Consider the following 27,974-nt stretch of genomic DNA (forward strand, 5'->3'; position numbering starts at 1 on the left):
AATGCATTTTTTAATATATAAATCATCAAAAACATATTTAATTTTTTTCTGAAATTTAGTGTTATTTAAATAACCAGCTGTCATTTGTTTTCTTAAACTTCAAAAGTAATCAGATGAAAAGACCATTTTATTTTGAGACAGTCTCTTAGTGAGATTTAAAGTTATTTCGAATAACTAATTTTAGGTCATATATCAATGTATTTTACACTTTGATTTGGACCGAAAATTTAATAATTCATAGTATAAAGAAAATCAATCGGTGCATTTCAATCTTTTTTTGATATATTGAATTGTTAATTAAAAACTATAGATAGATATCGTAAAATAGATAAACCATTAAAAAAACTGATATAACAATCATTGTTCTCGACATTTTATTAAGTATATCTAGTATTTAATAAAAAAAATCGAAAATCAATTGAAAGTTTCTGTTCCTTTTTGTATATTTGAATAAAAGTAAATAATTTAATAATGACACTCAATTTTCATTATTGTGACTTCATTTTCCAATTGTGCAAAATCAATTTTCTTAATCAAATGACTATTCAAATGAATAGTATTATTCACACGATAATCGTATGAATAGCAACAACCATTATTCATTACTTTCATACAAATTTCCGCTAAAACCTTAGTAACCCCATTGATCTATAATATTATAAAGCAAGAACAAAATCAGTTCATAGTTAATTTTGATTTTAAAGTGTATGAAACTAATAATTATGGCTCCATTTTATTTCTCAATAGTTTCAAATAAAATTCGTAATACGTGCTGCCTATAGAGTAGGGTTGATAAAAACTTTATTGAATGGTATTACCAGTACTATAGTAAACTGCATTCATTTTAGTTCTTGTATGGTCTTACGCTTCAGAATAAGTTATACAACATATTGTTTTTTTCTGTATATTAATTAAAACTTTTTGTATATTGGTCGATTTTTTGTTGGTAAACATTTATTAACTTTAATTTTCTTCCAAACCAGTTGTTAAGGGTTAAGTGTTTTAATTTTTTTTAACTCAAATAAAATTTCTATTATGAAAACAAATGTTGTTATAAAGCTTTTAAATCAGTTATAAACAATAACAGAAAGGGTTCATTCTTTGTATTAGGATCAGATTGCTCATCCTGACTTGGAGAGTTTATTTTTAAATTAATAGTGAAACGTCCACAAATTTGGAATTTTTTTATAAGTATGGTGTGAAATGAAAAAGATATTTTGATAATAATTTAGGTATTTATTAATATGATATTTGCATCCGACATTGTAATTTGAAATGAAAATATTTTGAATCTCTTGCTATATACATATTCTTATTTATAAAATTTATTATACAGGCTGTCTCAAACTGGTAGGCTGATGTTCATGTTGTCGGTGTTATACAGTTTGTATTTATATAAAGAAAAATCGTTACTTTTCGATTTTTAAAGAATATTTTCGTAAAGTAACTTTATAATTAGCAAAGTAGATAACCACTCAAATTTGGTCTAAAATATGAGTTCTATTTTTATCAAAGTGGTTTCTTTAAGACTTTCTCACTTATCAATGTTAACGATTACAATTTCAGAGAGCCTGCATATACAGTGTTATTCAAAAGTCATTTCCACTCTAATATCTTTAGAATGGTTATACATAAACTTGTCATACATCAAAATTATAAAATAAGGTTATAACTACTAATATTCGGTTGAAAATTTTACAAGTTTATGTATAACAATATTAACATAGTAGTATGGAAAGAAACTTTCAATTATCACATTATATATATATATATATTTATACTATGTACGTCTTTAATATTTCATCCTAAAATATATATCTTAAAACTACATATGCCATGATACTAAATTGAAAACTTAAAAATTAAAAATACAGAAATGTATATGAATACTCTGAAAAATATAATATATATTTATATCTATAATATATATAACATAATGTATCTAAATAGTAAATAAAAACTCACATGAAAGACTTACAGGTAATGAAAATGAGTAGGCAAGACGTTTCAAAATGTAGATTTTAAGCTACAGTGAGTTAAAATGAGAATTTGATAATAATTAATAATGATATTTATTTGTATCTTACTAAATGATCCTCCTTTTCTTTTGTTTATAACCCAATCAACTACATCTTAAGTTTCTTTTCGTTTTAGTCAAAAATCAAAAGTCTTCTTCTTATTCTTACAAAAGTACAGATACACACCTGACACGATGCAGCTTGTCAGACCTTTGGGAACTTATTATTTTGTCCATAACAATTTTAAACAATCCAGAGAAACAAAAAACTTATCAAAAAACCATCAAACAAAGTTTTTTAACCTTAGGAGAAATCCATGTCTATGCCAAAAACAATGAACTGTAGCTTTAAATTAAAATATTCATGTTTAGAGTTATATTATACCTACAAAAATGTATGATAATAACGAATAGTATTCTTAAGTTAGAAAAAAAAAATATTCATTTTGGTAAGTTGAAGTAAGGTCAAAAGATAAGTGTTAATTTATTACTGGCCTATTATTACAAAAAAGTTTGTAATCACATATATTTGTTATTTATAATCGGAGAAATGTAAATATTTATAGTCCATTCATTCAACGAAACGGTACTATTGATGTAATTGCCAAAGAACTTCGATTTACTGTACATCGATGTCAATCATGTGATATGAAAGGATTTCTAGCTTGTCACAATAAAAATAATAAACTTTATTAGAATAATTACGAAAGGAAATTGATAGAAAACTATAAAAAACATTTGGAAGTTTGCTTTCTGTCGAGTTATTTGCTTCGCCGGTTAAGAGAATGAACAATAACAGATTCAATTCAGAATAAACATAAATATTCAACTCGAATATTCCATTTTGATACGTCCATTAGAATACATGATAGTCAAGTGAAATTTTTTACAAATATTTACAATAGGGTTGAAAAAAAAATGATTTTTTTACACCATTAAACTTTTTGACATATTCTTTTTGAGTTCATTTTCACCTAAAGTCATTCATATTTCTTATACCTTCAAATCTGCTGGACGATTAAGAATGATATATCTGATGAAATTTCAATCTTTTCAAATTTTTGGTAATCAGAACAAAATCAAAATGTTAAATACCCTTTTTTTTCCTTATAAGGGTGGCTTAAAAATAATTCAATAATACCAAGATACGTCATTTTATGACATATAATAATCATAACCCCACATATGTAAATATTTACAGTTCCTATAAGTGGAAGGTGTTCCGACTAAGTGAAACAAATGGTGTATCGTTGTTTCTCTCCTTCGAGCGCGTCAGTTAGATCTGCGCATCTTTTACGCGCATGTAGCATGCGCAATATAGATAATGTGTCTCGAACGAGAGAGAAAATGAATATTGTCGGCACCGTAACGTTTTTTCTTATACCAACTGTCCATGACAATAAACAAAGTGTAATTATCTTTTTGATAAGAATTGGTGATTAACTTCCTGATCTAATCGACAATCAGGTTTTCTTATTGAATGTTTTGTTAAGTCTGCTCAAAATTCGTCTGGATCTATTTCATTCATTTAAAAATATTTCTATTCAAATTGAGGGTTCTCACACACTAATGCCGTGTCAAATATAAGTATATAATACATTAAAAATAATTCAAAATCGTTGATCACCGTTCAAATTTCTTAATATACATACACTTTTGAGGTTATGTTTACTAGCGAACCAGCGTCATGTTCGCGTTCATTCTATGCACCGCTTAACTTGCAAATGTTGAATTATAGGTTATGTTCAATAAAAAAATAATTTGCAATTATATAATTAACATTTTGTCAATTGATAATGAATTTGGTTAATTTAACATTTTGATTATCTCAATTATAATCTTAGCGCATTCAAAAATTGCAATTATTGCTGAAAATAAAACAAAACATTGCATCTTATACATATATACACACTTTCATTTGAAATTATTAACTCGACAATGAATTATAAGCAGAAGTTTTTAGAGTAGTCTTGGATACAGTCCACAGTGAAAAAAATTCTATTATTGTATTGTACCTAATAGATTAACAAAACATAGTTTTTTATATAAATAAAACCAATAAAATATATTTACATTGATTCAAAACAATTTGGTAAACAGATACTTTTTTAAAAATATTTTTGATATGAGATGGCAGTTCAATTATAGGACATACTTTAGGATCTGTTTACAAATATTGTGTGAATATTGATAAAATAACGAGTTGTGAAATTAGAAGAACCTGTTCAGAACAGACAGTTCTTTTTACATATACAGTGTTATGCATTAAGCATGAAAACACATTTAAAATTTTATCACACTGTATAAAATGAATAGCTTGCTATTTGTAAACCTAACAAATCTAATTTATATTGGTAAGTAAATAAAATTTAAATAAAAATTTAGTTAAAAAATAATAATTTACATATAAAATTTCAAATTTTAACACCTTGAGTGCAGTTGGGTACTTCACTAATAAATGTAAATATAAATATGAAGTATATAAGATTGCAGTTAACTAATCTAGTTTGAGGTAATCAAATAAAAAATACAGAATTATTCCATATACATTTATAATAAGTTGAAAACCTTCAAAACCAAAACAACTTAACCTCAAAATTATTATATTGATTCGATTTACTAATTAACCTTCAAAAAAGTATATTTTGAATGATTAAAACAATGATTTACAGTTAAAATTTGCCTTGACTCCACTGATTGAAACAAAGCTGCTACCAACAGATAAAAAAAGGTTGATGGCTTTAGCTATTGTTTTGATTAGACCTAGCAAAAGTTTATCTACAGGTTTTTCCAGCTGACCAGATTCATATCTTGAACCTTGAGTGAAGCAGCAAACTCTACAATCCAATGCTGACTAACACTTATTTTCAAAATAGGTGACTAGATCAATGAAAGTTGTCTTTTCTAATTCCATGATTTCTTTAAGACTTTGAACATTTTGTTAATTGTTCGGCATCCATGGCGACAACAATTAAAATGCAAAAATTTAATAAAAACGAGCCTAGAAACTGTTGAATCACATCAAATCAACATTTGCACAACAGAAATAAAACTGTGATTTTTTTGAAACTAGATGTGATTTTTATCTGTTACTACATGTGATAGAAACAGTGATTAAGTAGCAACTGATGATTGGATGATGCCTGGCATCTTATGATGATTCGAATTGCTAATCGAACACTCGATTTGATGTTTCTCACTTTGAGAATAATATCAACAATTGCAGGAAATCCTAACTGCGTAAAAAATATTTCGGCGCCCTTTTACTTTATTTTTACTGATGGTATGAGAATGTGCTGCAAAAGATCGAAAAAGACTAATGTAAAATTGATTTTGCACGATTCCTGTTTTTATGATTCGAAAATGGAGAGGAATTCAAAAACAATTTCAATTTTTCTAGATGAATTATGATTTTTTTTCTTGGAAATCTATTTTCCTAAAGTAAATCAAGTGTAGAAGACGTTTGTTCTGTTTGGATATTTAAAAATAGCGATGGGATATCACCAATATTGTTACGTAATGGTTAAATAATTCAAAATAAAATTTCGAAAAACGTTGAATTTCTTGAATAAATAAGATAGGTACTATTAATTGTGTTTTTTATGATTGTATTTAAAATAACATTATAAGAAGAGAATGTTTCATATGATAGAATAAAGAAAATAACAAAATTTGGAAAAATATTGAGGTTATGTTGTAATGAGTGATTAGGAAATTGTTTTCATGTTCCAAATTTGTACGATTTCAATTATTTGTTATAAACAACTAGCAATTCTCAAGTGTTATGAAATAAAACTTCGAAAATAGTGAACATGGAAACAATAGTTGACTTGTACACTTAAGACTGTTCTTGTTGTTGTTTCTCAAAAAAACTATGCCAAAATCGAACTACATAACATCAAATATGGCAGAAGAACGTTTTCTTATTCTCCTACTATCCTACATTGCCCAGACAAGAGGTGAAAGAAGTAACAAAGAAAAATCTTTAACGATCGAAGAAAAAATATATAGAAAAACTACAATATGGCTGAAAAAATACGCAACTAAAAAAATTCAGTTACGTTATTCAAGGTAAGGTAGCGCGTTAAACTACAATTTTTTCTGCACTTTGGCTTCGAGATCCTTTATTTTTCTTTATTAGTTTTAAAAATAGTAACATTGAGATTAAATTTGAAGAACCATTTCCCCGAAATTTACTCACTCTATATACTCTTATATATTTTGTAAAACTAATCTCATCTTAGGCAACAGTTACATTAAACGCTTGGACTAACGAACAAATACGCCATCTATATAAGTATATATTAAACAGAAAATACTTTTTTAATAATCTGCACTAGATTTTGTTATTCTAATGGTGAAGCAGAAAAAGTTTGCATCAAAATTAATTTGACAAAATTTTGAATCAAAATATTTACATCAAACGAAAATAATCAATTATTATTTCTCATTCAAGACTCGACGTAATTCTTTAAAATCCACTAGAAATACGCTTTTTGCAAATTACGTTTCGTTAGTCGTTAAATAATCGATTATTTTAAAAGCTCTTTATATATTAGAACCGATTACATCTCGTTACTCCTCATAGAATCGATTACTTTCGAAAATCTTTGATATTAAAACAGATTACGTCTCTTTATTCGCAAAATAATCGATTATTTTCGAAGCTCTTATAATAAAACTGTAAAAGTATCGATTATTTTTGAGGTGCTTTTGATATCATAACTGATTACCGTTAGCCGTAGAAGAATCGATTACTTTCGAAAATCATTGATATTAAGACCGATTACGACCCTTTATTCGCAAAATAATCGATTATTTGCAAAGCTCTCATAATAAAACTGTAAAAGTATCGATTATTTTTGATGCGCTTTTGATATCATAACTGATTACCGTTAGCCATAGACGAATCGATTATTTTGAAAGTTCTTGTGATATTAGAACTGATTACGACTCTTTATTCATAACAGAATCGATTATATTCGAAGCTTATAAGGAATTACAAATTGAGAATTGATGGTTTTAAAAAATTGTAGTTAAGTTTATGATGAATCATGTTGAAGTAACAGTAAAAGAATGTTTTGACCAAATCAATTATTTTAATATCTACTAACAAACGATTTTTTTGCAAACTGTTGGTCAGAAGATGTTTGTCTAAACTTAAGTTGCAAAAAGAAATTGAACTGATGTTAATGTTTTGCCGGTTTGATTCCTATCAAACTTGAACACGATATGAAGGGGGAGAAGAAATTGCTTCATAGATTATTCAACAGTGAAGAATCAGACATCGACTACTTGTTTTTACCGATATTCAAGTATGGGGTCGAAAAAGATTAATGCACAGGTTAATTAAATTTATCGCAATTGTTATTTCATTATTAATATATTTTACTGTGTTTAATTGAATAGGAAAAGTTTCAACAAACATTTTTCCACTTCACCAATTATCAATGTTACGAAATCTTTGCGTTAAAAAAGTATTTACCATAAATCTGTAATGATATTATCTTAAATTTAAAAATATTCAACTGCCCGTTCTACGCGAATAATATACGTTAATTATATAAAAAAAAACAGATGATTGCTTCAGTTTGGATTTGTCCATCCAATTTTTTTACTCAATAAACAAGCGGTGGTTATATACTTACTTTTTTTTTAACTTTACAGTCCTTACATTTAATTTTTTGCTTAAAATATATTCATAAAGTAAATTCAGATATATTTGTATGTGTGTGTGTGTGTTTATAGATATATTTGTTAGGAATGTAAGCTCATGTAATCATCTAGTGATATATTGTCATGGACTTAACAATTATCCAATATTATTATCTAGATATACAAAATAGAACAAAAACAATTTACAATAATTTAGAGGACTGTAGTAGTTACATTAACATTAAGGAATTGGCTGTTAACTCATTCAATATTTTTGTTTGTTCAATTGAGTTCATAGTGGTTACTTAATGAAGCTCTGCTCTAATTTTTTATCGACTTCTCTTTGAAATATATTCTATTTCGATATAAAATAAGTTATAGATAATTTGATATCACCAGAAAGTTTCAAGATTCTATTCAAAATATTGTTTGTCATTATCGAATACCCCAAAAAATGAAACAGAAGGCAGATGACAGATGACAAATGGATTCTTCATAAAATGTTGTTGATTTGACGTTTCCTACATCATCTGTCATTATCAAACACTTCAGAAAATATGGTAGAAGACAGATAACGAAGGCATTTTTTCTAAAACTGTCGTTATCAAATACTTCAGAAAATGTGACAGATGACAAATAGGTTCTTTCTAAAATTTATATTATTTGACGTTTTTCACATTAACTGTCATTATCAAACATATGAGAATATATGACAGATGACAAATGGATTCTTTATTATTTGACGTTTCCCACATCATCTATCATTTTAGAATATGTGACAGATGACACATTCTTCCTAAAAATTTTATTGTTTGACGTTTCTCACATCAACTGTCATTATCCTATACTCAGTTTCACATATATTAGTTTCAATGGAACATATATAAAAAGTATTTATGGAGTCCTCTTAGCACCTTGAAACAAAATAACTCACGATACGGGAAAAACTAACAAGGGTACATACGGGAATATCAGTTGTTTGCTCAATACTTCTGAAAATTTGACAAATGACACATTTTTCCTGAAAGGTATATTATTTGACGTTTCCCACATCATCTGTCAATATCAAACTCTTTAGAAAATATGATAAAACGTTTGTTTTATGTTTCTTACATCATCTGTTGTTATTAAATACTTAAAGAAATGTTACAGATGACAAATTCTTCTTAAAAATTTTATTGTTTGACGTTTCTTATATCAATTGTCATTATCCAATTCTTCGGGAAATATGACAAATGGATTCTTCCTAAAATGTTTATGATTTGACGGTTCCTACATCATCTGTCATTATCCAATACTTCTGATAATATGACAAGTGACACATTCTTCCTAAAACTTTTACTGCTTGACGTTTCTGACAGCATCTGCCATTCTCCAATATTTCGGAAAATATGAAAATGAAAATTGAAATGAAAATTATAAATAATGAATGTGCAGTTGCCGAAATTTCCTCTTCTTTAAGTATCTTTCTTCAAAAATTCGAAAATATTTATTCTTTAATAATTCTAGTAAACAATTTTTGAAGGTGTTTAATTGTTCATAACTTGTGAAAGTTTTTATAGGCTAATTAACTTTTTATGTACAATATTCTAGATAAAATTCGGGATATAATGAGCTAATCCAAATAATTTTAGTTTAAGTATGTCGAATTGGATCGTGGACTAGACAATATTTACTAAAATTAGAATTTACAGTCATGTAAATATTTTCATATAAAATATCCACATAACCTAATTTTGTTAAAAAATGACCGCCTCCACGCTTTATGACAGGCATCAATGTTCCCATTGCGAATTTTATTTGAGGTTATAATGCAAAAATTCCATCGTTCACTAATGAAAAATTTGGAAAATGTCTTTCAATGTCTTGTTAAATTTTTCTTTATTCTCAATTAGTTAAAGTGAATGGGAAATCCAACAGTATTTTATCATTATTATAATGATAATTACTTCAAAATTTTTATTCAATTCACTTATAACTTGTTATATTATTTTATAGCATTTTCATGATACACTCAGTGGCGTATCATTGACGTTCCAAAGTTGATTTTGTTATATTATTTTATAGCATTTTCATTATAATCAGTGGCGTTTCATTATTGCTTCAAAACTGATTTTGAAAAAACGTGATCTATTGCAAAATGTGGCTATTTATGATCAAAACAATTGATTTTCCACATTTTTCTTTAGTGTTATGTATAAAGTAACCTAATCATCATTTCAAATATTATTAAAAAATAGATAAATTGTATTAACCTTCATAGAAAAAGTTAAATTTAGTTTATTTTTAGTTAGAAATTAAATTAATATGAATTTTTGGGTAGAACTTTGAAAGAAGCCGTTAAAAAATATTAAAATAACCACTGTAGTTAGTGTTTTTTTTTGTAATGTCCCGAAACTAATGTACATTTTTCACTATCAATAATTTCAATTTAATAGTGATGATAGTGGTAATAAAACAATCATTATGTAAATTAAATACGAGGCTGAATAAAAAAATGCAGTCCGAATTAACACCATGAGATATAAAGTGTGAATCTGTCCCTACATCACTAGACTCTAAATATCGGTAATACTGGGAGGCTCAATTAAAAATAGTCGGTATGAAGAGCAATTTAACCCACTTTTATCAGTCTAGTTACCTTTAAAACGATAACTGTAAAGATGTCTCGAAATTGTGGGCTGACTACTCTAAATGTGCAGTCTTATAAACTTACAGATCTAAATTAACTTCAGAACAGATGAGAGAGGCGTCCAAAAAAAATATCATTGATTATATACAGTGTGAAAAAAACAAATATTTGTTTATTGTACAATCCTACCTTCAACTTTCATAAGATAGGTACAACCCCCAACTTTTTTGATTGTGAAAAGTATATACTTGTGATATATGACGATTGAATGGGAAATTTGTGGTTTTAGCTGTCATTAGAAGGGGGCTAAATGTATATGTTTTAAACTTAAAATTAATTAGAATATTAAAATAAATTTGATTGCATAAACAAACGACACATAAAAAAACTAAGTAAATGAATAAAAATATTGTTTGATTGAAATACATGTCTTGTATAATTTATTGATCTTTCCTTGGGTAATTGAGTCGTCAAAATTTGTTTTTGGTGATTGAATTTTTGAACTGATTTTGCTTTGGGTTGGAAAAAGTTGTTAACATGAATAAACTACCATTTTTGAATGTGTAGTATCAAATAAAACTAACCAGCAATTCTAATTCCAGTACGCACCCACTAAAATTGGTACAGTACCTAAAATACGAGGGTCATCCATAAAATAAGGTTTCCAACGATCTGCGGGCGCTAGGAACGCCGTTACCCCAATTTTGGCGATACTGACGTGTAGTTTGGAACCCTTTTTCCCAGTTCCCGCCCCGTGGAGTTGTCTACAACGTTCATTCTTATTTTGGTCGTCGTGAAAAATTAAACTTCTATTTGATTTCCACTTAAGTGCGAATTAAGTTCTGTGATTCGTTTTTTCTGGTGGACATACATTCGCAACTGAAAGTGTATTCCCTGAATTAAGGAAGAACTTGGTGGGTCGCATTTCACAACTGAAGAGAAGCTGAATGATGAGGATGCAAGAATGCATTGATCTAAACGACGATTATATCGATAATAGACAGAAGTCTAAGCTTTCCAAATATTTATTATTCAACGCCAATAAACATGTTTTTCATTGTGAAAATTCGTTGGGAACTTTGGTTTATGAACAAGTCTCGTATCTAGACGAGTTATTCCTTCTCAAATCGACCTAATGATTCGTCAAAACCATTTTATAAACTCAGAAAATCTTATTTTGCCAAAATATAATATATTGTTGTTTTCTTGGGTATTTGGGTCTTCGAAATTTGCTTTTGGTGATTGAATTTTCGAACTGATTTTGCTTTGGGTTGGAAAAACACTTGATGGGAATTCGTGTATAAATTTAAAAGGTTACATAACCTCTAAAATTGGTACAGTACTTTGAATATGTCGCAATCTAAAGGATTATGCCAAATCGAAACGGCACGATTTTTATCTAAATTCTAACGACTGACAAGAAGACAGAAAGTATTTTACCCTTGGGAATCCATGGAAAAAACATCAATTATACAACTTAAAACTAATTTTTTGAGGTTAGAATATCAATAGGGATGTAGTTAGGAATAAAATATCCGAATTATTAGCAAAGGGACGGTTTTTTTGTAGAAAATAGTTAATATACAAATAGGTTTGTAACGAAACTTTCATAAATTCCTTAGCAAAGTTAGATCTGTAGCGTAGCCTCCAAGGAAGTATATACCAGCAGTATATTGAGTAAATATTTTATAAAGAACACAGATACAGCTTGATTTGATTGATCTTTGATCATCACTAAAGAAATATCTTATTAGTTGTACTTCCATCAAGTGTTGAGATCAGGGTAGTCCGCACCCTTTCTGTCCATAGTAGAACACATTTCGGGGCACTTCCGAGAAGCGTCTCTAACGTTTCGAGGGCGCGTATCAGTCGCCGAATCTAGAGCAAGCTTTTTTCCATTTGCATTGCGTGCACCATTGTTCTCGATGTTCCATTCCGTAGACTTTTCGGCATTTTTTATTTTCGCCACGAATTCTCCTTGGAGATACTGGAATTTTGGGACTATGGGGACGCGGTGACAATTTGAGAAGTTTGTGAGGAGATGGAGGGACCTGATGCTGTTGATTCAAAATAGATTGGCGCATATTGCCAACTAGAAGTCTTTGGTAATCTGGATCTTCGTGGAAGGGTCTGGCCATGTCACGATGGGACAGAGTCGGCGGAGGACTTGTAAGACCCATTTCTACTTCCGTGTAATAAAATTCTTCTTCGGAATCCTCACATATTTTATCTCTGAAAAGTAAATATCGGAATTAATAAAAATTGATACGATTTCGCGAATTTGCAGAACCAAAACATAAAAATTAGAGCAGTAAACGTAAGACACGAATATCAGTGTAAGTTACACCTAAGTTGAGGTAAATTTATGCTGGAGATAACTCTATAAATAAAAATTGGGATTCTGATTAAAGAAAAAATGAAAAAGCTAGAGAAATGAGAAGAAAGCGTCATTTAATCTGTTTGCGTTTTAAATATTATTATAAAGATCCCGATCTTATGTATTCAGCATTTATTTTTCCGTTGAGAAGATGCAGAATCCAACATCCCACTAAGAGAGCTTATGGATATGTGCTTACCCGCGATATTACTTCTAGTTGGGAAATCTGTCGTTGTCGTTGTCATTATCATTATCATTTCAACAAGCCGTCTACATTCTTTCGTATAAGAATTGTCACTGTCTGCAGTAACTCCTAGACGACATTATCAGGAGTTAGGTTTCCAGCAGTTCCTCTCTCAAATCCGTCAAGGGGTTATACACGAAGAGCGTCTGTTCGGCTTTATCTGACTTGTGCTAAATCAGGTGTTTGTACTTTACAGTTTCATCAAGACAATGTCACAAATCAATGGAAAAGATTGGAAAAATTTGATGAATTGCTTCTGCTTCCGTTGTATTTTCCAGATCTAGTTCCCAACGATCTGCAGTAACACCTAGACGACATTATCAGGAATTAAGTTTCCAGCAGTTCCTCTCTCAAATCCGTCAAGGGGTTACACACGAAGAGCGTCTGTTCGGCTTTATCTGACTTGTGCTAACTCAGGTGTTTGTACTTTACAGTTTCATCAAGACAATGTCACAAATCAATGGAAAAGATTGGAAAAATTTGATGAATTGCTTCTGCTTCCGTTGTATTTTCCAGATCTAGTTTCCAACGATCTGCAGTAACACCTAGACGACATTATCAGGAATTAAGTTTCCAGCAGTTCCTCTCTCAAATCCGTCAAGGGGTTACACACGAAGAACGTCTGTTTGACTTTATCTGACTTGTGCTAACTCAGGTGTTTGTACTTTACAGTTTCATCAAGACAATGTCACAAATCAATGGAAAAGATTGGAAAAATTTGATGAATTGCTTCTGCTTCCGTTGTATTTTCCAGATCTAGTTCCCAACGATCTGCAGTAACACCTAGACGACATTATCAGGAATTAAGTTTCCAGCAGTTCCTCTCTCAAATCCGTCAAGGGGTTACACACGAAGAACGTCTGTTTGACTTTATCTGACTTGTGCTAACTCAGGTGTTTGTACTTTACAAGTTTCATTAAGACATTGTCACAAATCAATGAAAAAAGAGAATTTGATGAATTGTTTCCGCCGTATTTTCCAAATCTAGTTCCCAACGATTTTTTCCTGTTCTCAGACCTCAAAAGGATACTGGCTGTCTAGAAATTGTCGTCCGATGAAGAGATTATCGTCAAAACTTAAGGACAAAAGACAAATCGTACTATAAAAATGGTACTGAAACATTTTATAACCTCAATTATTGTTGTATCGCCTTCGAAGGGAATTAAATCAAATTTATATCATAAAAAAGAATTTTTTTTTGTCAGATCACCTGTTATTCATTTGCCATTTATTATTATTAAGATAAATTATGAAACCAATCCCGTGGATAACGACTGTACTCAATTCGAGCAAAGTACTTTCTCCAAAAAAGGTAAATAAAATATCAATTCTACCACAAAACTATTTCGAAATAAGCCGCAACAAACCCAACAAACCGTTATAAGAGTCTTCGACACGCCTATACTAAATTTCAACCAAAGCTAACGGAAGATCAATTTCGTGTTTACGTACATTAATGAAGGTATGTACTGTACGTTCGTGTTGCTAAAGAAAACGATGTAAACGGATTCGGTAACTGTCCAAGGTCACCGTTTCAAGCCTCTACTTAACATCTATCCTTTTGATATCGACGAATATTTATACTCACTGTATACATAAAATATTTGTAATCATAAAAATTAGAATTTTTTTTATAGTGGATATTAAAGTTTATGTAATACTACTTTGAATTAGTTTTTGGAACAAATATAATAGATATTGCAGTGGTAATTATACACGGTCGGGTAAAATTATTGCTTGTAGTACATTTCGTATCTTACGTAATGGTTAATGTTTTCTGTTTATGTCCCGTTTTTTGAGATACGACGTCATCTGATAATATTTGAAATGCATCTATTTATGATTTTATTTGGACACTCTGAACAGAGTACGGAAACGGGTCAAACGTCCCATTATCGAATATAGAGCAAAAATCTTCGGCACTTAACCCGAATATCTCTTGATCTGCGAGCGTCAATTCTCAGGTACTGCCAATACAAGTGTAGCAACACCTTCTTCTTCTTATTCTTCTTCTTACGTTAGGACTAGGTCCTGTATTTTCATCAAGGGTTTGCCAGGAGTAGTTGGAATGCTGAGGACCAGCTTTCATACCACCTTATAGGTGGTCGTCCAGGAGGTCGAGCAACACCGTTCATGTCAATACAAACCAAAATTTTAAACACTTTTTGGTCAATAAAAAATTCAAAAATCATAAATTGTCTCGGTAATTATTTAGTTTAGGTTGCGAACACACGATTTCCTTGAAATTTTAGTATGTTGTACAATTTTTTATACTGAAAAAGAAGACATATATATGTTGAGTGCGGAAAACATTCCTTCATATAGTTTTTAAGGTTAGAACATTGGAAAATGTACATTATCTTGAATAGTTGATATTTTGCATATACTTGATGTTGGAGAGGATTATTGGCGGGGGGGGGGGGGGCTATTGAACATCCTCTCCAACATTAATTAAAATTAGTTACGATTAATGTAATGACACAAATCAATTTCTAACAATAATAATTATTCACACGTACAAATAATCATCAATTTCTAATAGATACATTCGTGGCATTTCTTTTTGAATATGAATAATGTCTTTTAAAGAGAAATTCCCCAAAATACTCACGATAATGAGATCAAATTCTTCCATAATGAGATATGTTATCATGAATATCTCGCCAATATTTTGAGTATGAACCTAACCTAACTTAACTTAACCTGACTTAACCTAACCTGACCTAACCTAACCTAACCTAACCTATTTAAATTTTCAACCTCGAAAAAGTATATGAAGGAATTTTCCGCGCCCTATAAATATACATTAAATTAATCATCATAATTTTCTCCACAACACTCTAAAATTTCAAGGAAATCGGGCGTATGCAACCTAAATTAAATAATTACTATTGTCTCCAAAAACTGTCCTTTAAATTTCTGTCAAAGTACATATAAAAACGAACGATTTATCATAATTTATAGTCAATTTTTATGTATGAGAGAGTAATAAAATGATTAAGCATTCGTAATCCATAGGCGTATCACTTAATGACATTACTCCAGTCCAAACGGCTTCCCTTTCCAAGGCTATTCGAAAGTGGCTACACATATAATGAGCCTACATCAAATAACACCGATCTGGCACCGTTCGACTATTTTTTAATCGCAATAGTGAAGTTCGGCGATGAAATTAAACATTTCAACTCTAAAGATGCATTTTTATTGGCACGGAAGCTTTAATCAGATGAATGAAATTGCAGGTTATATTTAAAAATGGCGGCTTATTATTCGGATGGCAATTTGGATCAACATTTTATTGGATTATGTATGTAACAAAGGATTTTAAACGCATCTCCGAGTACCTTGAAATCGTTTCGACAATCAAATGCGTTGTCTAATTTTCAATAGGTACATCAGTAGGTTATGTCATAGATACATTAGTACAAGGATGAATGCATGCACGCCTACGTTACATTAGATAATCGCAACCTTGAAATTTGCTACCGTACATTCGATTTGAATCCTATTCTCTATCTCGTTCTCATCTCATCTATGCAGAAAAATATTTTTTTATGTACAGCATGCGGTACACGTGCTATTTATGTATTCAATCTAATATGAAGGTTACATATGTATACCACTGCCAAACATACGTCATTTTACCTTGGATTTCACACGATGCTTTTTATAAATTGGTATTAATTTGGTAATGTTTGTCCTAATTCTGATATATTTATTTGTTATTTCCTTCAATCAATCAATATGCAAAACTAATAAAACTTGCGGTTTGAATTAGGAAAGGTTCGTTCAATTAAATTGAGTTTAACTACTAGCTGCGTACGAGGGTTTTCTGAAAAATTTACAAAGAAACAATCATTTTATTCGATTTAGTGATACAGATATTTTTAGAGCCCGAGTTTTTGACAGGAAATGACCCCTCAAAATGTTATAGTCAAATATATTTCCCATTATAACCTTATGGGAAATTTTAATATCCAGTAAAACGATAGATGGCGTTCACATCAGCGTTTCCTTTTTCTTTTATCCTAATACAGGACAATGCCCGACGAAGTCGGATCTCAAAATGGCGCTCACATAGAGCGAGAAAGTAATAGAGCATAAAACAAGATCGAGGAAAAAAATTCGATCAATTGAAAAGCGATTGTAAGCGAGAACATTAAATATTATTAGGTTTATTTCAAGTAAATTTGAGTTGTATGTATTTTTTTAACTGTTTAACCTTTCTTTTCGGTTGATGTTTTTTCTTCACCAAAAAATAATTTAATAACTACATAGACCACTATTAGACCATTAAAATCGAGTATTTTCAAATTCAATTTACATGGGCACCAATTTGAATTAACAAAATTTGAAAAAATCAACTTTTTTAGAAACATTTTCTGCATTTTAATATATAAAAATTCAGTGTCCGTGTGTATGTTCCGAATAAACTCAAATACGAATCAACTGATATTCATGAAAGTTTGCATATTATATGTAATTTAGTCCAACTTAAATAATAGGATAGTTATTATTTAAATTAATGGTCTCAATAATTAATAATAAACTGATCATCAACGTTGATTGTTGTTATTAATCGTAGTTTCCATAAGTCTTGAGCAGATGGCGCCTTAAGCGAATTTCTTTACAGAGAACTGTGAAATTTTGTCCTTTACACCTCATAGATGGCGCCACACTTTAATGTGATGAATTTTCTTACATTACACATCCTTTTTATATCTGCTAGTATTTCCATATAATATCAGTCTGATTTTATTATTTTTGCTATACTTACCACAAAAATAAACAAATTTCTAAGTTTTCGAAGTTATAAGTCAAAAAAACTTCGAAACAAACGAAAAAAAGATGCAAATAAAATAAAATTTCAATATACAGAAGAAAACCACAATGAATAGAAAAATTATACGTAATAATTAGTATATTGGTCCATAGTAAAAATTAAACAAGTATACAGCATGTCCGGAATCAAATATTATTGTTAGAGTTGTTTACAGAATAGAAGACACGGATTTGATTTCAGTTGGCAAGTGATTGTGCATTTTTTTGTGTTGTAAAACATTGAGCCGTTAACTAATTCTGAACGTGGAGTCGTGCTTCGCGTTCCTAAGTGAATAGCAATGCAACCACTTTCTAAAATTGTAGAGGCTCCAAAAAAATATTTGCTAGGAATGTAATGTCTACAATTTTTTTTGTACGAACAAAAATGAAAGAGATATGAGGGTGAAAGTGCCTTAAGCAGTATTTACAAGCTGCTTCACAAGCTTCAGCGGAATTTTCGAAATAATGATGTGGTTCTACTAACAAAAACAGGGCCGGATTAAGATTTTTGAGGCCCGGGGCTAAAATAGTGACGGGGCCCCCTTAAGGAATTCGGAAGCTCGGAAAAACAAGAGTAATAAAAGTAATAGGCACTTTCAATAATATAATATTTTAAAAATAATATCAATACGTTAGATTTGTGGTATCGAAACATCAAAAATACAGAATGTTTTCCAAATGATGGGGCCCTCTTGGACCTGGGGCCCGGGGCTATAGCCCCCCCAAGCCACTAGCTTAATCCGGCCCTGAACAAAAACATTTTTTTTGGCAAAACATAAACATATTTTTTCACGTTTCTCTATTGGATTTCAAAATCTAATCATTATTTTTTCTATTTCTTTCACTTATATTATAGATTTTTTTTAGTAGTATATATCTCGAGCCTTTATCCATTGTAATGATGTGTAATTACAATCACCATTAAAAAAATATCATTTGTTTAACATAATTTACAGAAAATTCAAATATTTAACTGAACTCATTATAGTTAATAGTTGTAAATAATTGAGTGATAAAAGTTGATTTTATGCCATGTCTAGTCGTCTATAACTAGTGGGAGAGGATATACACACATTTGGAGGTTACAAACGCAACCAAAAATAGATATCGATCCAAGAAAACTGGGTCAAACAGAAAAAATGTCAAGACCGATAGCGTCGCTCGCACACAACGTCGGATCATTAGTTGAATTTCGATACGCAGTAAATCATTCAAACAAGAGGAATCTAACAACGTTTTTGGAATCAAGGCTAGTTTTTCAACATAATCTCCTTTTGAATCTACACAATCAGTCCAACGTATTTTCTGCAACAATTGCCATCATGGAACTAAACTCTTTTAATAAATACGGTCGTACTTTACAAAGTTTCGTATACCCCTACCTTAGTTGGTACGGGAAAACCAAGAATTTTAAGGCACAAACTAAAACCAACTGAATCGCAAAAAGTAAACCACAAACCAACGAAAGTATTTGCTAGATTATGGGGTTAAGGTGAATCTCAACTAAAGTTTCAATGGATATATTTCATCACTCGCCATATAAACAAGCAAATCCAACGAGATTTGTTCGTTCCGAGTTATCATCAATACGTTCATGTATATAACAAAAATGATCTAACTTTTAAAAAACACTATATTCGTTCTCGATTGATTTTTATTTCAATAATCGCAGACTTTTTAACAGATTCTCTTTCAAAAAAATGTTGGTACTCATTTTGAAGCTTAGAATCTCAAGTTTATACAAAAACATTTTCAGGACGATGTATCCTTATTCTTACAATTTTGAAAATGCATATAAAGTTCAAAATGTCCCGTTTTCCGTAAATATTTCCTTAAATATCCAAGATTAAGTTTATTTGAAAAGTTTTATTTGTGAAAGCGCGTTATACAGAATCGATTACGAGTCGTGACATTGTATTCAGATATTTGATTTAAGAAAACGAAATATTTCTTATGAATAATCTTTCCATCTTCAGCCGACAACCACGCGCATACGCACGCGACGTGTTTAAAAGTAAACATATGCCGAGTAGGAAAAAATTGAAACTATTTTTGTACAGAATGTTGTGCTCCACAATTTTTGTCGAACTCCTCATAGTTTTCGAGTTATCCGCAATTCAAAACGTTTTTGTGTACATGAACCCATTTTACGGTGAAAATTTTAAGGTTAAGAAAATAAACTTGAAGCTCCAGCTCGAATTCCTCGTAGTTTTCGCGATTCAAAATATTTTTGAGTATATAAATCCATTTTAAGTTGAAACTTTTGAGGTTAGGAACAAATACCTGGTATACTTTTTTGTAGAGAATTTTGTACTCTAAATTTTATGTTACAGCAGTTTTTATCGAATTTCCCATAGTTTTCGAGTTATTTGCGTTTCAAAATTTTTTTCAAATCCCAAAAAACCTTGCCCGTAATTTTGTCAACAGTTGCTAGACTTTTGCAGTAACCCAAAACCTCCCAGAATCTAGAAAACCAAAACCGCCCAATTTAATTTGAGGTTTTATCTCAAAAATGCCCAATTTGCCTGTACTATTATTTCGATCTAATGTTAGTTAAATTAAAACGTCATCGCACGTGTAGGTTTAAATATATTTATACGAGGCAACATTGGCTGTAAATGTAAAATTTTGTGTACTGAACATTTCGTGATTTATTAATGAAATCCAGCTCGACTTTACTTGCCAAGGAAATTCGTTTATTTGGGTTCGATTTCTGTTTTGACTCGAATGTACAATCTACTGTATATTCCAATATTTATTATTCAAATACTACAAAAACTTAGTATTAATTTACAGTAATGACAATAACAAATATTCCAAATTTGGGAACTGAACAACACATCTCAATCATCCAAATCAACAGTGATATTTCAATAAATTTTATACAATTTATTTGTTTATCGATATCTCTGGTTTTATTTTGTATATAATAAATTAGACAGAATACTGTACCAGTCGATGAAATTTTTAATAAAAAGCTGAAATAGTAAAAAAATCGCATGATTTAGCAAATTTTATTGTGTAATAAACTTTAATTAACCACGGAATGAAAACATTTAATCCTTAACTACCGACCTGAGTCTTTGGGCGCTTACCACCTTCAGTAGCTTTCTATTTTGTATTGTTTTTCGAGGTTTGAAGTATCAAATTATTCTCAGAAATCGTGTTAGTGCACAAATATTTGCTTTAATGACCCAGATTCTGACAGAGATTTTTGATTTTTGATTTCCCAGCCTAACATTTCAATAGGTGTCCAAACTGTGAGTAGACGTTTGCAATTTACATGTCAAAAGACTTCCACATCTATAACTTGACACAAAAAGATTGTATTGGGATAAAAAAAGACGTAAACTAGACTAGACATTAATGGTCAACGGTATTTTTTCCTAACAATAACAGGATTTCTACATAATCTTTAAAATAAACATTAGTAAAGTCTCAAATTCATCTCAAAGGTTTCGAAAATGTAGATCCTGATGCTGATGATGTTAAAGAATGATACAGAGTGGTGCTTCTTAAACTTCTATGTTTCTAACATTTCAATATGTGTCCAAACTGTGAAGTGAAGTGAATTTACACGTCAGAAGACTTCCAAGTATTCCATCTACCACAGAAAGGTTGCATTGGATGAAAAAAGCGAAATCTGGACTAGAGATCGAGGGTTTTGTTTATGAGATGTTAATAAGGTTCAACATGATTACTTACTTTAAATGTTCATTGCGTACATGAGCTTCTATTGCTTCGCAGGTACTTGTTATTTTTAAGCAACTTGGCCAGGTACATTGGAACACAATTCGCGTCAAATTCTGTAACAAATGGAAACAAACGTCATAAACAAAGTCATTGACAAAGTATTTCATATTTCATCTAACAAAACTCGAATAATATTAAAGTTAGGCTCAATTTAAACTAAAAATTGCCAGATTTTCCTTGTTTGAATGATTTACTGTAAAACGAAACATTTCCGTTAATTCTCCTTCGTAAATTTTTGAAAAAATATTGCGTGTAAAATGTCTTGTTTCTTTGTTAACTGTGGACCTTTTTAAAAAACCCTCGTACAATTTATTCCTCCAAGTGTAAGATCTCGAAATGAATTGAGGCGTTTCAATATTGTAGATAATTGCAAAATCTGACCTTGTATATAATATGATTTGAACAGAAAGATCGATAAATTTCATATTGCAAAACAAATTCGCATATTTCACACTGATAATCAATTGAATGCATAAACACATAAAACATTTCCCTAAACCATAATACAGCGGTAAATTTCTTTTCTCCTTTATTCTAATAGTTTTACAATCGAGTTATAAAAAATGCATTGGTATACAGGACACATTCTGTAAAAATATCGTGTCGTAAAGGACAAAGGATTTGTTCCATTCTCGTCCTTCGTTTACAGTCCTTTGTTACATTTAGCCTGGCAGCACGTGGCTTGAACTTTGCAGTGTTGCCAACTAGGTCAATGTCGATCGAGAAAATTTTCATGCCATAAGGATTTTCCTCCAAACAGAAAGGAGTTGGATGTAAAGGGCATGTTCGATAAAAGGTTTCAGTTCATTCCAATTAAATGGAATAAAATTTATGAGTAATTACATTCTAAAAGAATATACAATAATACATAAACAATGTGATTTACACTGTTCAAGTCAATACGAAACGTCTTTCGCTTGGTAAAGCTTTTCCGGGGTAAAAAAACTACCATTTAATTCGGTAAACTAACAATCAAAAATGATCTGAATCCTTGGACGTAAGGGACAATTAAATTACGCCTTTAGTTTATTACTAACAACAACAACAACTAATTGGTAACAAATGTGCATTAACCGGAAGTAAAAGAAAGCTCCTCCGCAAGAAGAACGCCCAGTTGTTAACACAAAGTTAAGATCTTGTGCGCAAGAAGATAATTTAAAGTACCGTGTCCAAAGATTGAACACCAGTAATTTTGCACAGGTTACTAAAGGCACTGAAGAAGGTATTTTCAATAAGTTGTCAACAAATGCAGAAAACCTTAATACACCTCGAGCTAAAAGGAAGGAAAACAAAACATGGCTATAGAAGTCGAAGCCTTCATAGGTGAGACAAGCCTCTAATAGTAGACGGCTGAACTACTTCAGTTTCAGTTGCTTTAACTCTAGCAACGCCTGGATTATTTCTCAAGTCTGGAAAGCTTTCATGGACCTAAAGGAATTACCGAAACATGCTATGATCTAACAAATTAAAAATGAAATTGATGTATTACATTTGGTCATAAATGTTGTATTTACAGGAAGGGGTACGTTTTTAGCTGTCATTCCTCCATTTTCACTACCCCGAAGAGCCCCATTGCGTCTCTTCAAGACCACCGTCGTCTAATGGCAGAAATCCACCAGAATCAGATCTAGGCTACTGCAAAAAACTGTTGGTGGTTCAAGCTACTCATCATCTTTTATCGATTGACGACCTTCTCTAAACCTCTTTCTTCATTCATACATTCACCACCGTCAAAATTGTTTGTAATCTCCGACAATTACGATATATAATCGTCGACTATTTAGTTCGATTCCGTTTTTCAGGATATTCTAAAGATTTGGAGTGAAAATACGACACTGTTTTCTGACTTCCCTGTGTAATTTGTCCCACAACCTCACCACATTGAGTGGGTTGAGGTCGGACCACTGTGAAGACTAAATCATTACGTTCAGTACATTCTTCTTTTCCAATTATTTTAAATACCTTTTGCACAGGCTTCGAGGAATACTCGGGGTCGTTGTCATGCTGGAAGATAAATTTTCATCAGACGCTGGCCAGAACATATAATATTTTTTATAGCCTCCTTCAAAATACCTTCAATTTTCACCAAGCCTCCAGTTGTCCTTCCTCCAAAACATCACCAAACCATCAACGAGAGTCTGTCGTCTTTTACAGTCAGGATTACACATGGATCTAACATCCATAATTTTATTTTGACGTCTGCATTGCCATCCAGTTTTTCTCAATCTCCTTTTTACTGTAGAAGTTAGCAAAGACATCAGATTCATTGATTTTTTCGGCCGTTCCAATTGATGGTTCGTTGATTTCGTCCATTTCAAAACTTTGAAGTCTGAATTTTCGAGATTTGTTCAATAGTTGCCGTATCATTGCATCCAATCAGGTATTCTTTGTGGCATTTTAACTTTTCGACTGTGTGCAATCGTGGATTGGATTTGTTTGTGGTTATTTCAAGTAATATATCGAATCTGATCGCTTTTATTAAATCCAAAATTAATTTCTAAATCAATTGATTTCTTTTCAAGGAAAACAATATTAAAATCTGATAGTGAATAAATATCAGGTATACTTCGGAAAATATGTTTACACTTGACAACACCGCTTCGCTGTCTATAAGCGTATCGACCTATGCGCCATGATGATAACGTCACTCGATTTAATCTATAAGTGAGACAACACCAACACAATGAGCTTCCATTTCTCTCTTGTCTGTTGCAGAACTGATTCCTTTGTTTGAAATGTTCGCCTGAATTATTAAATTATTCCGGGGAATATAATATCATGTGTGTAATGCCGATACAAGTAGGTGACTAATGTTTACATCAAGTTAAAAAAACAAAAGAATATTAAGTGAGATAACAGAAGTATATATATACGAGGTGCTGATAAAGAAAATACTCCCATCAATATATTTCTGATCGTGTTAATGTGATTCTAAATATATTCCGATATAATTAAGGAAATTGTTTTCATATTTTAGGAACTTGAAGAGGCGAAACTTTTTAAACAAATTTAGAGAAATTATTGAAGAATAATTCTTGTTAGTAAGCTAAAAAATAAGATAAACTAAATATAGAATTTACAAATAACAATCGAATTAGAAAATTGCTGGAAAGTACTTTGGATTTACCCCGTAGGGAGCAGATATAGTCGAAGAAGGAAAAGATGTCATACTTAACCTCAAAAAAAGGTGAAAACATTTTAAGAAAAAGTGACGGAAATTTTTAAACAATCCTCGTATCGTATATCGTATATTTTTTGATGAAAGTGTATTCCAAACCTTCAAACAATTAAAATGGTCAATCGTAAGGTTAAACAGTGAAACAAGCCTCTAAGAACAGTGATTTCCAAAGTGGTCCAGGTGAGCCCCGGGGGTATACAGTAAAATCGACATAAATTTCCTTCGTTAAAGATTACCCCACGAATTTTGAAAATATGGCGAAAAATTTATAAGCTGGAGGTCTACTGAAACCAGTTACATCGTGAAGACAACAAATTTGGGTGCTTCTACTCTAGAGTAATAAATCTCATCCTTGAAAATTTCTGCTGTTACAGCATTTATGTGCTGAACGAAATATTATATTTTTGTTATTAATAAGAGGCAATGAATGACTGCCAATTATGGGTGAATGAAGATGTTTGTCAATCTTTGGAATACATCAATGACCACCAATTATAAAATGTTCGGAATACAGATGATTTGAGGCTAGCGTAAGGAGCTGGATTAGGCATTTTTGGATCAAACCATACCACTAGGAAATGCCCTAATTATTTGTTAGCAGAATTGATTAGTTACAAGGCACATTTACATTGTCTCCGATAGTCAAGCTGCTTTGAAGGCTTCGAAGGCTATTGATTGCACGTCCAATCTTGCGTGTGAATGTAAATAAACTCTAAAACCATTAGCTAACACCAGAGTATACCAGGTAGGTAATCGGAAAGCAGACAGCAAAGATTCCATAGTTTGTATCATAGTCCTACTAGGTGAAAAATCATATCAATACCGAACTAAACGTATGGCTAAACGATTAGATGTAGAAACAATCAAAAAGATTCATAATTATATCAATCCAGAAGGTCAAATACAACTTTAAGATGCAGAAGATGACAACTGCTGATTTTACGAACAAACTAGACGGATAGACGTAAAAAAATGATACAAAATATCTTCGGAGAAATTCTCTTCTTTTAGAAAAATCTACGTATTTTTCAGAACAACTAGCAAACCAAAACTACTTCCTCGATAATCAGGGCCGGATTTAACATTTTGGCGTCCTAGCACCAAATTTTTTTCCATTCCCTAGTCTCGTTGTAATTACTTTCCTAAAAACCTTTCTCAAAAAATCATATCAGGCCTATATGTTAATGGCCAATCATACCGATCCTCAGGCCTGAGAGAGAGAATTACAGTATTAAAATGGGGCTCACAAAAGTGCCGAATGCTTTTAAAACCCATACAAAGCTCGGAAGCATGTGCCCATAGGTCCGGGCATATCGGGAAATCGGGCCCTACGAACAATCTAATTTAGCGAAAGCAGTTTTATATAATATTTATTAAAAAGCATTGTGTATTCGTACAAATATAAAAAAATACACAATAACAAAGAAAAACACCGTTGCCATACCGCAATATATTACCCATAATTTTTTTTTAAAATAAATAAAAGCTAAAACGTCTCATCCTTTGATTGAACAACCCCACCACACGCATAGAAAAACACCCCCTTTTATTTACATCAACGAAGACTTGTCACATAAATTCCATCGAACCATTCAGCTTGTTTTTATAGCGAACCAACCCCTCGGTATCTTCGGTGCATGTCTGGTTCAGTACCCTCTTTCGTACTCTGTGTACAGTAGATGACAAAATGTAGATGAAACTATTAATATTTTGGTAATTATGGATAAAAATATGTAGGATGTTATCACGCTATGAAGTGAGAATCGTGAGAGATGATGGATTTAAAAAATGAGAAGAAAAATTTTTTAAGAACAGTTAGAACACAATATCGATGCGATGCGATGTTATGTAGGTCTATGAAAATATAAAACGACATTCGAACAACGTTGCCATACTTTGAAAGTAGTATGATATTAAGGAAATGCGAAATAAGGATTTTACGTGCTCCTTTCAAAACAAAAATATCAGCTGACGACCTTTGTTGTAATACAAAGTACAAATCAAAATTATTACAAAATCTGACATTCAATTTTGCAAGAAAAATGAAATAAATGCATTAAATTAACTTGGAGACACACACATGAAAAATCTAGCTATGGAATGTCGAAAGAAATTGGGTGTTTTGAAAATGGTAGCTCACCAGAATTGGGGGCTCAATCACCACCTATAATTTTGCTATATAAATCTCTTATCAGATCAATATTTGACTGTAGTTCTACAGCGTATGACTCTTCTTTCAGGATTATACTTGGAGCTCTCAGAGCTACATAAGTGAAAAGTCAGAGTCAACCTCAAGTTTGAGAGTAAAACTTACTGATAAGTAAAATCCATCGTTTGATTATTCTCATTCGAATAAATTAAATGGATTCCTCTGATCACTGAAAAACCGAGTACGTACCAAAATCCGTTTTATGATATAATTAGAACGTTCTTGAAACAAAATGACTTCCATCTAGCAGCTGTTTACTCAATTACTACCTATAAAATAGAACTTGGTTGATAGAGATTCCAAATTGCGGCAAAAACCTAACATTGCAAGATTTTGAAAACCAATTTTATCGAGACATATGAAGAGATATATACAGATGCTTCTATAAACTTTCCTCCACTACAAGCATTCTCTCATCGCTAATGTAAAGCCACCAAAACAATTTTTTTATAAACATCTTTGAACTCATTTAGTTTTTGTCACCTTTCTAAAGTGAAGTACTTTTACATCTTCGAATTTTTTACATTTTAGAATATGTAACTGCTGATTTTAAAGCAACTAGAGTATCTATATAAGATTTCGAATATTTTCTCTTATAATGAATGCTTGTTATTTTAAGAAATCTCTTGATTGAACACCAAGCAGTTTTTGGATGTCTTTCGCTGAACAAAGCAATAAACATATTTATCGATTTGTTTGTAACGGGTTTCATAACACTGATTCACATAAACTCTCCTCTATTTTCAACAGTGTATTTAAAAACAGTGTAAATCTAATAAAGTAGTTTTGATTTTTGGAAGTTGTCTCGATTTTAGATCTAGAAAATCGGTTCGAAACAACAGGTAGAAAACGACATTTATTGTAGGAGAAAAATCGATTTTTTTAAAATTGCGAAATACCTAATTTTTCAAAACTAAAATTTTATTAGAAATAGAGTCCTTAACGAACCAGGATTTGACTCTAAAAAGTGGAAATTCAAATTGAAAATTTATAATTTTACCTTTTCTGGGGCACAGTACACGTTTTTCTGTCTCAAGATCACGTTTGTTTATAATAAACTCTGATTTTTATCAATAATTTAAATTTTA

The 27,974-nt window shown here is 30.9% G+C and overlaps 1 protein-coding gene across 1 annotated transcript in view; it reads right to left on the reverse strand.

Moving 5' to 3' along the window:
- Positions 1–1,215: 1,215 nt before the first annotated feature.
- LOC130898208 (zinc finger protein 395) overlaps positions 1,216–27,974 on the reverse strand; it is a 108,599-nt gene continuing 81,840 nt past the window's right edge. Inside the window, exons 5-6 of the mRNA XM_057807313.1 lie at positions 21,452–21,552; positions 1,216–12,536 (exon numbers count right to left, since the gene is read on the reverse strand). Coding sequence (XP_057663296.1) covers positions 12,170–12,536; positions 21,452–21,552 — 468 coding nt within the window. The 3' untranslated portion in view covers positions 1,216–12,169. The remainder of the gene's footprint in view (positions 12,537–21,451; positions 21,553–27,974) is intronic.

Source organism: Diorhabda carinulata, chromosome 9 (assembly GCF_026250575.1).
Source record: "Diorhabda carinulata isolate Delta chromosome 9, icDioCari1.1, whole genome shotgun sequence".
Classification (NCBI taxonomy): Eukaryota; Metazoa; Arthropoda; class Insecta; order Coleoptera; family Chrysomelidae; genus Diorhabda; species Diorhabda carinulata.